This window comes from Sarcophilus harrisii, chromosome 2, assembly GCF_902635505.1.
Source record: "Sarcophilus harrisii chromosome 2, mSarHar1.11, whole genome shotgun sequence".
Taxonomy (NCBI): domain Eukaryota; kingdom Metazoa; phylum Chordata; class Mammalia; order Dasyuromorphia; family Dasyuridae; genus Sarcophilus; species Sarcophilus harrisii.
In genome coordinates, this window is record NC_045427.1 from 83019431 (window position 1) to 83033011 (window position 13581).

The window sequence follows — 13581 nt, forward strand, 5'->3', positions numbered from 1 at the left end:
GTTTCCATAATTCCAGTCCCATGTCATTAGTTGCCTACTGGGCATTTAAAACTGGTGTCTCAGGGATATTTTAAATTCAACATGTCCTAGAGAGAACTCATTATCTTCCCCTAGTAACTTCTCTTTCAAAGTTCCTTACTTCCATCTATCTTTCCAGTCTCCTAGGCTTCAAAATCTTGATGTTATAATCTAATGTGTTATTTTTTTCTCACTCTGCTTTTCTAGTAAACTGCCAATTCTTGCCATTTTTACTTCTAGGACACATCACATCTCCAGTGTCACTACCACCCTAGTTGAGATCCCCTTCCCCTCATTTCCTTCCCAAACCACCCTTCTCCTAGCAACCAGAGTGATTTTCCTAAAGTACAGACCCGACTCTGTCATTTCCCTACTCATTAATTCTGGTGGCTCTCTATAGCCTTTAGGATCAAATAGAAATTCTTCTATTTGTCAATGAAAGCCCTTCACAACCAAACTCAAACTCACTTTTCCAGTTTTTGGAGCTTTACCACCCCCTTCCTGCATTCTACAGCTCAGTCAAACTGGTTTCCTTAAGAGTCTTGCACACATAACACTCAATCCTGTGCATTGCACCCGCAATGTGCTTCCCCCTTCTCATCTCTGTCTCTTAAATCCCTATTTCTTTCAAGACCTAGCTCAAGAACTGCCTCCTACATGAAGCCCTTCCTGATTGTCCCCAGCACCTCCTACCCTCTCTCCCCAAACGAATTTCCTATTCATCTTGAATAATGCATCCCCAAAGGCTTAGTGCAGCTGTAAGCTTTCTAAAGATTAAACCGGTTTACAATCCTGTACACATTCATTGGAGCACACAGTGGAATATGGGGCTTCTTCACGGCGAGGATGATTTCAATATTGCCCGAATCCCCAGCACTTCAGTTAGTGCCTGGCCCACAGTAAGTGCTCGGTAAATACTTATTGCTACTACTACTACTACTAGAACTCCATAATGTGGGAGCTAGAAGTTTAGTTGTCATCTGGTCTTGATCTGGGATGCATGAAAGTCTTTCTTTTTTAAGTTGATAATTATTTCAATTGATTTCCTTTGCAATTCTATGAGTTTAAATCACATTATTCAGAGAGGGTCTCTGAAAGCATCACCAGACTGCCCAAGGAATCCCTCACATGAAAAAGGGCCAAATATTCCTAATTGGTACAACCCACTCATCTTGTGGACAAAGAAACTGAGAGCAAGAGAGATGAAGAAACCCCCAAAGTCACACAATTAGGGGTACCTTACAACCCAGAAATGTTATTTTGTGAATCTCTCATTCCCTCCTTTCACTTTGGTTAGCGTGAGTCCTCTTATTAGAGGGTCACCTCCCAATGACGACCATTGACTCCCAAGGTACAGTCAGCCTCAAAGAGTCACAAGTTAAGATTTTTTCCAATGGGATCCCAGCTTTTAAGTCTCAAAGGAATGGGGAATTTTCCGTTTGGAAGAGATCAGCAGAAAGATATATAAAAATTCCAAGCCCACAAAAGCTCTCTAAGCACAAAAATATGATGAGCCAAGGCTGAGCCAATCATCTGGATATGAACCCTGACCCCAACGAGATCCCCTTTCATAGGCTTGAAACATCCCTGACTCTTCCAGAATCATCTGTTCCTTCCTTTTTCTTTTGGTAATAAGCATCAAACACTGTGGGTCTGAGATGATAGGAAAACATGACGAATGTTGGAGGGGATGTGAATGGATCCAACCATTCTGGAGAACAGTTTGGAACTATGCTCAGAAAGTTATCTAACTATGCTACCCTTTGATCCAGTAGTATCTCTACTAGATCTCAAAAAGGTCATATAAAAGGGAAAAGAGCCCACCTGTGCAAAAATGTTTGCAGCAGCCCTCTTTGTAGTGGCCAGGAACTGGAAATTGAGTCAGTCGGAGAATGGCTGAATAAGTTATGGTATATGAATATTATGGAATATTATTGTTCTATAAGAAATGACCAACAGGATGATTTTGGAGAAGCCTGGAGAGGCTTACATGAACTGATGCTAAATGAAGTAAGAAGAACCAAGAGACAAATGTACACAGCAATAATAAAATTATGTGATGATTAACTGTGGACAGACTTTTAATGAAGTGATTCAAGGCAATTCCAATGGACTTGTGATGGAAAGAGCCATCTATATTCAGAGAGAGAACCATGAAGACTGAAGGTGGATCAAAGCACAGTAGTTTCACCATTTTTTGGTAGTGTTTGTTTTTGCTTGTTTTTTTCCCTTTTGATTTGATTTTTTTTTTTTTTTTTTGCACAGTATGACACATATGGAACTATGCTTAGAAAAATTGTACATGTTTAAATTATATTGAATTAGTTGCTATCTAGGGGATGGGGAAAGAGGGAGAAAAATTTGGAATACAAGGTTTTGCAAAAGAGAATGTTGAAAACTATCCTTTCATATATTTGGAAAAATAAAGTATTATTAAAATTTAAAAAAAGATCCTGAGAACAAAAGTTTGAAAGCCACTTACTTTTAAGCTCCCTTCCTACTCTGAATCTACACATGAGTAATCATGTTAATACTCAGGTCTGCAATTTTCAAAGCCTTGAGTCACCAAGAAGACATAAATTGTGGCCTGCTATTGGGTTTCTTATATAAGTGAAAGTAGCAAATGATGTTTTTCTTTTTCCCTACCCACCTTAGTTTCTCCAAGCTCGGGGAAGAAAGGCTTTGATACTCAGCCTCCATTCCAAAGACTTTGAGAACCTCTAAGTCCTTTTCTTGGGTCTGGAGCATTGTTTCCCCTCCTAGAAATGCCCATACCATTGAAAGCCGGTAATGGAGAAGATGGATCCCTATCTCTTTTATGCCTTATGGGAAGAAGGGACATTATTTGAACTGAGACCCCCATCTAGTCTTATCGTAAAATTAAGTTAAGGCTAGAAGTGAAAACCATTCTGGCCCAGCAGTGGCCATCACATTAATGCTCCTTATGGTCTGCTCTCTCGTGCTCCCAGAATGGGCACAATATTCTCTACTTTACGCCTGGACAGATGAAAAAACAATTACTGACCATTACAGCAACCGCCTGACTGAAAGGTGAGATCTGAGACTTGGCACAGGTCCCTTGGGGGAAACAGAAGGGGAATGGAATTTGCTACGTTGCAGACAATTTGGTTTCAGGGAGTGGCGTTGGTCTGAAAGGTTTCTCCACCACACTCAGGGGTGAAGTTACAGAGATGGACAGGGATAACACTTGGGAAAGGAGGAGGAAACTGTTCTTTGAGTCCAAGGGCGACTGAAGTCTCACAGTGGTGTTTTTTAGCTATGGCAAGATACAGGGGAGAAAATGTTGGTTTTAGGCTTAGAATATCACATTATCCTTTTGTGCCTAAATTCCTTATTTATAAATGAGGGAATTGATTTCTATGGTGTTTTCTAATTCCAAATTTTATGATCATGTAAATATTCTGGTCCCTGAAATTTAAGTTGGCTACCATGCAAGTCTGTCTGATGCAGACCAGGCCCTAGGATCAGTTCTTTTGTGTCTTCCAAATTCCATTACCAAGAATTGGTGCCCAAGCGCAGCCAATAGCTAACAACTGGAGATGTGGAGAACTCTCTATATGCTGACTCCCAGGCAACTGAACAAGAGGGAGGGGGCCATTTCAAGACCTAGCTTCTGGGCTGGTCTCCAGTTCCTACTCTATTCAGGGGAGTTTCAGCTGTTGGATTTTGTCATTGCTGTGTATGTGCATCTGACCTAAAGCCTGTTCCAAATAAATCAAACACATAAAAATAGCACTATCAAGGCTTAGGGCCCATCAGGGTCACTACTCATCATCTTGCCACAGTTACTCAATTGAGATAGGCTCTCCCTTAGTCCTCAATCTATTTTCTTATAGAAATCAAGAGCACAAATTCACTCTAAACCTTATAATGTAGTGTCAAGAAAAACATGGGGATGGGGAAAAACAGGGGCCTGCGGCTAGTGTGATGGATGGGCAAGGCTATATTACATTCCCTTTTCTCTGAATTCTTCCAATTCAAGTCACCCAATTTCTATCCCCTACAGCCACAGCAAAGAGAGGATAATGAGACTCCTGAGAGGCCAGGCTGCCATGAACTCCTGGAAGCCTAGAGAAGTTTCCATTCTGGGAATAAACATGGTAGGGAAGAAGTGAACAAGTATGCTAAATCCAGGAAGAGAGAGCCCTACCTGTATTTCTCAGAAATGACTCATCCACTCATTGGAGCAAGGGTATCAGAAGAAGCACAGGGATTATAATATATTCCATTCATAATATAATTAGGCATTGGGTAGTCAATTAAAATTGGGCATTTTCAGAAATACTTGCATTTTGCTAATATTTTATTTAAAATTTTTGCATCAATGTTCACTAGGGAAATTGGTCTATAATTTCTTTCTCTGTTTTGATCCTACCTGGTTTAGGTTTCAGCACCATATCTGTGTCATAAAAGGAACCTGGTAGGACTCCTTTGCTTATTTGTCCAAATAGTTATAATAATATTGGAATTATTCTTTAAATGTTTGGTAGAATTCACATGTAAATCCACCTGGGCTCTGGAGATTTTTTTTCAGGGTGTTGATTAATAGCTTGTTCAATTTCTTTTTCTAAAATGGGAGGATTTAATTAATTTATTTCCTCCTCTGTTAATTTGGGCAATCTATATTTGAAAGGGAATACTTGCATTTTAAAAGAGAATAATGATTAAGCCAAAGGAAAGAATCTCTACTGATTTCTAAAGGAGCATGACAATCTAATGTGGAAAATATTTTCAGGCAGGATACCTTCTTCTCTAAATCATACACGGTTTTAACTGCCTTGCTGTCTAATAGGTACTTTCCCCGAGGTGGGTAGCATCCTTGAGAGGAATGACGGGACTGCAGAGGAAATGTGAAATCAGGACTTGTGGCCTCAGTTCCAGTCCTGGCTAATTGTGTGAGCTCAGGTACATTATGTAACCTTTGTAAGCTCCAATTTCCTCCTATGTAAAACTGGGGATAATAACATCTGTCCTTCCTACCTCACAGAGCTTCTGGAAGGATTAAATGATAGAACATGAAAATGCTTTGTAAGCAGTCAAGCACTAAACAAAGGCTGTGCTGTCATCATCATGATCATGATCATCACCACCAGCCTAATCCTCCTCCTCCTTGCACGAAAAGTAGAAAGAGAATCTCAATAGAGTCCCAAAAAGTCAGGCTTCACCACGGCCTCTCATGGGACGATGGCACTCGCTTTAGAGGGGCCGAACCCTGGCTGGACCTCTCTATGCCCGGATCACGTTTCTTTTTTAACTATAGCATTTTATTTTCAAAATATATATACATGGATAATTTTCGACATTTACCCCTACAAAACCCTGTATTCTAACTTTTTCCCTCCCTTCTCCCCATTCCTTCCCCCAGTAGGCAAGTGACCCAGTATATATTATCAGATCTTGCTTCTTGTTAAGACATTTCAGTCAGTAAGCAGTTAATAAAGGGCCAAGTGGTCATTACACCCATTCTCCCTCCCAAATGAGTGTGTATGTCAGAGAAGTTCTTAGTCCAGCCTGGGAGCAGAGGTCCCCTGCCAGCCCCTCCCCACATTACCAGAACAAACTGAAGTTCTGGTAATAAGGCTTGGGTAGGCTCAGAGAGCAGCCAAACAGAATCAGTTAACCTTACTTGATGACCACATTCATCAGCTCCAGCTTCTGAATCTGGGGGCAGGTTGGTCTCCTCCAGCCACCAAGGGAGGAGGTGCATCTGTGCCCCCCTGCCCAGGGCTCTAGTGCCATTGTGGCAGCTTAACAGAGAAATCTCCTCTCTGTGAGACACAGGCAAGAGTCAAGGACACGGCAAAGTCCCAGCGTCCCCGTGACAGACACTTAAAAATGATCTCTCTTCCCTTTTCTTTCTATAGTCAGGTAACAATAATGATGATATCTAGTATTTATGCAGTACTTTAAGATTTGCAAAGTGCTTTAAAATATTATCTCAATTTACATTCACAACAATCCTACAAGGTAAGTACTATTACTATATCTATTTTATAAGTAGGGAAACTGCGTAGCACCAACTCTCAATTATCCAGAAGCCAGCCTACATGTATGGACTATCCAGGGCTCACTCCTTTCTTCCCTAGTCTTTCTTATTCTGTTGTGGTTGTTTTTTCTAATTCTCATTTTGTTCCTTAAGGTTCCAAGCCATGAGGAGGGGGCCAGGGCTCAAACAAGAGGCTTCTGCTGACCTGCCACACAAAAGGCATAGGAGAAGTGAAATAAAGGAGATAAATTAGCATTCTAAAATTACCTCTGAAGTTCAAATATTCAGAAAGTGAGGGCTAGCACTAGGTGTGACTGGCAAGACAACCAATCAGTATCTTCTTGACTAGGTCTTGACCAGAAAAAGCACTTAAGTGAAACCCAAAGGATGGGAGAGGGCCCTACCTCCGGTCTGGCTGGTGCTTTCTTGGGACAGAGCAGCATGGACTACTTCAGACGCTCTGTCTCTGACTGTTTGCTCCTCACTCTGCAGGAGGATGAAGACACATTTCCAGAGAGTCATTGTATCTGGAAGATCTAAGAACACAAGAAGAAGAGGAGGTTTAGTCATTATTGTAAGAAAATCACAATCAGGTGCTTCTCTTTTTCTGTAAATCAGACGGAGAGAGAGATGCCAAAAAATGGAAGCAGGACCTCAAAGGGTAGATCTAGGAATCTAGTTTGTCCAGACTTCCTCAGGACAGAGACTGGCATCTTGACTGACTGGCAGCCTCCTGGAGTCCAGTCATAATGACCATCCAGTCTGAAAAGGCCGGATTCCAGGGCTACAGGCATCCTTGGATAACTCATAATCTACAAAAAGGGGGCACTCACAAATGAGGGCATTTTGGGGAAGCAATTCCAAAGATTGTTTTACGCTATAAAATCCTAGAATTAGTCTTTCCACAAATGTGAGAATAAAATAAACCACAAAGATTCATAAGATCATGGCTGAATCTACACAGTCTTTAGGTCCTGCTTGGCTGTCTTTGCCAGGCTCTGTGTAGGCAAAATGGAATAATAAAATCTTAGGAGGATAAATGACATTATCAGAGTTGTTTAGTGTAATTTCCTGAAACCATCAGATATGAACGCTCTTTACAACATTCTTCGCAGATGGTCATTCTACCTCAGCCTGGACACAGACTGTACACTTTTAGAATTAACTGAATTAACTTAGAGATTACCTGATCCAACTTCCTGATATGTTCAGGGAGAGACTGGGATTCAGAGAGATTAGGGGGATTTTCTCAAAGGTACCAGATCTATTTAGTAAAGAAGCAGGATGGGTACTCAGGTCCCTGGACTCAATACTTTTTTCATTATACTATACTCTAATACATAAAGCAGCCTAACTGCTTTTGGGTATAATTTTAATTGTTAGAAAAAGACTTCTTGCAGATGAATAGATTGATCAACTCTATCATTATAACTATATATTTTTATATCCCTTTTTTGTTTGTTTTTTGTTTTATATGCTTAGCAGAAAAGCATCACTCAAAATAAAGCATCATTCATATTCTCCATTTGACCAAGTAATATGTAATACTTCTCAACCCAATGATCAAGGATAGTGTATGAAAATACAGAACTTAAAAGATTAAAACCCAATAAACCATAAGGGCCTTTATTTCTCATATACTTAAAGTGTCTCTTTTTCCTTTCAATACTTTGTATTTGTATTTTGGACACTTTTAAGTCACGTGCTGTTAGACGATTTGGTACTCAACCCTGTCAAGGTACTCACCAAGAACTGGATGTTGGCTGGTCAGGAAAAATGGTGTGATGCTGATGAGGACTTCGGCAGCTGCCAGTTTGGTCTCTGTCTGGAGCTCGCCTCCACAGCAACAGGCCACTAATTGGACCCACTGCTTCAGCTCCATTTCTATTGCGGGCAAATTCTGAAAGAAAAGAATATATTGTCAGTAAGGTATGTCAGGGCTGGGACTGTTAGAGCTGCTCTTTCAGTCATTCCCATAAGGGGGAGAGTGGCCTTGGGTCCAGATGCTAGACCAAAATAAACCCCCCAAAAACCCACGCTGGAACAGGTATAAGAGGAATGCCCAAAAGGGGATTCTGCTGAATTAACTTAATTACCAATTTATTTATTTATTTTTTACTCCTCAAACTGGAAAATAAATCTACCTTGAATCTTTTAAAATCTTTAAATAATATTTAATTTTCGTAATTACATGTAGAGAAGTAGAGAGTAGAGAAAGAACTTCATTGGAAGGAAAAGTAGAGAAATCCCTACTTTTAAAGAAGCAATGCCCCAGTGAACTCCAAAGGAACATACCCAGGATTCCCTGGGTAATCCTGAAATTAAACTGAGTCTTCAGATACAAATGATGTAGGTTCAAAAGAAAAAAGGATTTAATTGTACAAAAATAGTTATAGCAGCTCTTTTTGTGATGGCAAAGGATTGGACATGGAAGGGGTGCCCATCAATTTGGCTATGGATGAACAAGTTATGTTATATCATTGTGATAGAATACTACTGTTCTATAAGAAATAATGATCAGGAAGGATGTTTTCGAAAAACCTGGCAAGATTCACATAACTATTACAAAGTGAAGTGAGCAGAACCAAGAGATCATTGTACATAGGAATGGTAATATTATAAGAATGGTCTACTGTGAAAGTCTTAGCTTTTCTGATCAAGATAAGGATCCAAAACAATTCTAAAGGATCCATGATGAAAAATGCTATCCACTTCCAGAAAGAGACCTGATGAACCCTGAGTGCAGAGCAACGCATATTTTTTGTTCCTTTTTATGTGTTTTCTTTTATGGCATGGGTTATGTGAAAATACATTTTGCATGAGTTCACATATATAATTGATATCATATTGTTTGCCTTCTCAAGGGGTGAGGAAAGGGCAGGAAGGAGGGAAAAAATTTGGAATTCAAAATTTTAAAAATGAATGTTAAAATTCTTTTACATGTAATTGGGAAATATCTAAGGAAATAAATATAAATATTCTTTTTTTTTTTTTAAAAAGATGCAGGTTCAGTACCTGTATATGATACTTATTAGCTCTGTGAACTAGGGCAAATCAATAGATCTTTAAGAATTAAAGTAGAGGTGAGCTGCCTATTTGCATTAGCAAAGATGTTTTCTGTACCTATGAAATCAAAGCAATAGAGGTTCCTATGCCTTAAAAATATATGAAATACAGTATCTGATTTTAAGAAAAATCAAGTGAAAATAGCACCTATTTTTTGTAAGTGATTTAACTCAGGACCAAAAAGAATTGAGTTCTTAAGGTAAATAACAAACATCCTGTTACTGACAGGACAGATGAGGCTAATCACTCAGTTCACTGGTAATGACTACAGCATCATCTCATTGATTGTCATTCACCTGTAATAATTTTTCTATGCTGCTCTTCCCCACCCAGCCCCAATCTCTCTCCTGTTTAAAGGTATCAGCACAGGAAGTTGCTCAGCATGAGTAAATCATATTGGCATCTCTGTGGATGGTTAATCTCTAAAATATGCAAGATTCAGGCTGGTTCGTGCTCAGACCCACAGGAAGAAAAAGGCGTGGGGTTTGAGGTAGAGGCAGGGGTGAGTGAAATACTTAAGACTAGAGTATCATATTTCTTCGCTTTGTTCAGTGGCTTAGACTCACTAAGCTGAGTGCCAGGTCTGGCTTCCCAGGAGAGAAAGGGAGATGAATTTTAGTGGAAAATAAGATCAGGTTGGTAGACATGAACTAAAAACAATTGCCCCCAGAATGGAAACAGATATAGACATAAATGACTTTGGTTATGCTGAAAAAATTTATGGAGAAACTATCTCTATTCCTTGGTATGTCTTCCTTTTGGGGAAGCTCTTTTTTATAGACAGGGCATCTAAATGATCTTCCTTGAACAGAAAGTGGACCAGTCTTACCTCTTTATTTTTCTGTACGTGGTGGGTGACCATTTTGGAGGAAAGCTTCAGAGCTTCACTCTGAATTTTGATTCTGAAGAGAAAAGTGAGAGAGAACATAATGATAAAATGAAACTGATGCTTCATGAGTTATCTACTTTTTTTGTCTTGACCAGTGATTTTAGTAGTGTAGGAAACTCCTAGTGAAGGAACTTATCTATGCAGACTGACAACTGTTTTGCTGGCACATAGAAGGTACTTAATCCATGTCAACTGACCTACTGACTGAAACTTGTAACCTTGGAGAGAAAGAGTCTGTAGCACTGAAGGTTAGTGATTTACCCAGCCATACAGCCAGTATGTGGCAAAAGGCAGAACCTAACATCCAGGACCAACTCTATTCACTGACTCCAAAGTCTCCTCTCTATTAACTATATCACACTGCTTCTCATACTATCAATATTAAGTAAATAAAATAATCTTCTTAATAATAGCTAAGCAACTGCAAAAATTACTTCTAAAGAATTATAAAATATGTATAAATAATAAACTTATAAATAATTACAAATTACATATGCTATCTCATTTTAAGCTTACAATCACTCTGGGGGATAGGTGCTATTTTTATCCTCATTTTACAGATGAGGAAATGGAGGCAGACAACAATTAAGTGACTTTGCCAGAGTCATCCTGTTAGTAAATGTCTGAGGTAGCACTCAGTCTTTGTGACTCCAGGCTCAAAGTTCTCTCCACTGAGCCACTTGGCTGTCTCAAGTTAGTGAAAGAAAGAGAAACAAAAAGTATCAATAAAATTAAAGGGGGCAGAGAGAGGAAGAGAAAAAGAAAGAAGAGAGAGAGAGGGAAAAGAGAGAGTATTGAGGTAGAGAAGGGGAGAGAAAAAGGGAGGAGTGGGAGAGTGAGAAGAAAAAGGAGAGAGAGAGAGAAAGAGAGAAAGAGAGAGGAGAGAGAGAAGAGAGAGAGAAGAGAGAGGAGAGAGAGAGAGAGAGAGAGAGAGAGAGAAGAGAGAGAGAGTTAAAGGCAGCAACAGTTAAGTGACCAAACCTGTCATTTGAATTATTTGCAATATCCATTGTCCAGGTCAAGAATTCCTTTGCGGTCTGGTGGATACAACTTTCAATCAGAGGAAGCCACTTGCTGATATCCATGGAATGGAGAATGTTCAAAACCTATAAATATAAATTAGAAGCAAAATGAATGAAAGAAGAAACAATTACTTAGAGCAGGGAAGAGTGAATGTTTTGTGTTCCCATAAAATATATTATACTGATACGGTCCTTATATCCCATTTTAAGATCACCAGCTTCCTGAAAGGTGGAGAATATTATTCTAAAATCATAGCTTGGAAAATGAGCTATGGTGAAAGTTCAAATTACATTGAACTAGGATTAGGAAGAACCCAGATCTTCGGGTTGTTAGAGCAATGTCCCTCATACTAGACTAGACAGGTCAGTCTTTCACATTTACTAGATCTGAGCATACAGAGTGTGGTTTAATTAACTTGTATTTCATTACTCTCTTCCCTCATCACTATCATCAGACAGCTTTAGTAAACGCTTCTGTAATCTCAGAGCCATCTTGGGCAACATACAAAGAAGCAAGTCAATATCATCCTTGCCCTGTGAATACTAAATCCAGTGCACTGCAAGTCAATATCATTCTTGTCTTGTTAATATTAAATCCATTGTACAGCAAGTCAATGTCATCCTTTTCTTGTGAATACTAAACCTGATGTACAGCAAGTCAATATCATTCTTGTCTTGTGAATACTAAACCTGATGTACAGCAAATCAATATCATCCTTGTCTTGTGAATACTAAACCTGATGTACAGCAAGTCAATGTCATCCTTGCTCCATGAATACTAAATCCAATGCACTGCAAGTCAGTATCATCCTTGCCCTCCAAATACTAAATCCAATGTACTACACTCCTTAGCCCACAGAGAGCCTCTGAGTTATCCCTACTTTTAAAGAAGCAATGCCCCAGTGAACTCCAAAGGAACAGGAAGGACTAGAAGGAGGGGTGGGGGAGGGGAGAGAAGTAACCAAACAAAAGACAGAACCTTGGCCAAGCAATCTTGGTGTTTTTCTTCCATGGCCATCTTCAAGAGCTTCTCCCCTACATCAGGGAGGGAAGGCAGGAAGTCTTTCTTTTCTCCTGTGTTCTGCTCAGGGGCGGCTGGTGTCACCAACGGCAGCAAGTTTTCCAATGTCAGCAGGCGTACTTCAGGGAAGTCAGACTGTAACAGCTGAATCAAAGAGATGGGACCGTCCTTTGTCTTCTCATTGTAGTCAGTGGCTGTGGCAAACATGGCGGCTATCGCAAGTCTGGTGAGGCTCTGCAAATACTGGATCAGACCAGGAATGGCAGAAGAATAGGGGATTCCAGTTTTTAGTTCAGATTCAGAGATGATCGTGCCAACCTCTTCCCAGAAGCCAAAGATTTTGAGACCTGAAAAGCAAAGATCGCAAGGAAACTTTCTGAGAAAAAAACCAGTAGAACCTCCTTACATTTAGAACTAGAACTATGAGGAATCTCAGAAGCCAAACAGGGCCAAGCTCCCAGTGTGAACCCCAAACTAGTTTTCATTTCTCATTCTCAGCCACACTGATTCTTAAATGGTTTCAGGTTTCATTAGTATGGGTCCTCCTTTCCTGACTGGAGATTATAATTCTACATACTTTTGACAATGTTCATGAGTTGCTGTTGGCAAAAAAGCAAAACAAAACATCCTCTTTCCCCCAAAAAATAATCACCTCATGGCCAACCTCCTGGGAGTAAGTCAGTGCTTGCCTGATGGACACTTAATTTAGTGTTCACTCCCCCATGCACAAAATCTTTCTAGATTTAGCAGAACTTTCTAGAGCTTGTGTAGAACATTACATAGTGGAGTGGCAGAACTTATAAATGCACAATTGGCATTTAAAATGTCTTTCTTGAGTTGATTCCACAAGGACTGCTTAGAAATGATGAAACGTCTATTTAAGTATAATATTTGTGCTTATCACAGGGCCTGGGTTTTGTTGTTGTATAGTTTTTTAGTCAAGCCTGATTCCTTGTGACTCCATTTGGGGTATTCTTGGCAAAGATATTGGAGTGGTTTTCCATTTCTTTCTCCAGTTCATTTTTATACTTGAGGAAATGGAGGCAAACAGAATTAAGTGACTTGCATTTATACAGCTAATCAATGTCTGAGGCCAGATTTGAATTTGGGAAGATAAGTCTTCTTGATTCCAGACTCAAGATGTAGCAGATGCCCAAAGGATTTAGGAGGGCACAACAGTGAACTCACTGCAGATGTCTTTGACTTTCTGGTAAAGTAGAAAGCAAAATCCTGACTAGGAAGGGAGAATGGAGAAGAAATGATGTAAATAGCTTGAGGGGAGAAAAGGTTTTAAGACAGCCATTCTATGGAGCATCATAGAGTTAATCAAGACAGAATAAAATTCCTTGCTGCAGTGAGGGCCCAGGTGATCTTAGCTAACAAATTTTAGTGGAAACTTTCTCTAGAGGTATTCATCAAGGTACATGTGGAGAAGGTGGATGGTAGGGACAACCTAGGGCTGGAGTTTGGGCTTGAGCAGTTCTAGACAAAAGGACACAAAGGACAAAGGTAGAAGATATTATAGAGCTGAACTGGTGAAATATAGGGTCAAGACTGT

General features: G+C 39.8%; 1 protein-coding gene across 1 annotated transcript in view; it reads right to left on the reverse strand.

The window, feature by feature from the left end:
• Positions 1 to 13581, reverse strand: part of THADA (THADA armadillo repeat containing) — a 419051-nt gene that overhangs the window by 57026 nt on the left and 348444 nt on the right. The window contains exons 32-36 of the mRNA XM_031950412.1: positions 11982 to 12370; positions 10962 to 11086; positions 9921 to 9993; positions 7772 to 7925; positions 6430 to 6561 (exon numbers count right to left, since the gene is read on the reverse strand). Of these exons, the coding sequence (XP_031806272.1) occupies positions 6430 to 6561; positions 7772 to 7925; positions 9921 to 9993; positions 10962 to 11086; positions 11982 to 12370 (873 nt within the window). The remainder of the gene's footprint in view (positions 1 to 6429; positions 6562 to 7771; positions 7926 to 9920; positions 9994 to 10961; positions 11087 to 11981; positions 12371 to 13581) is intronic.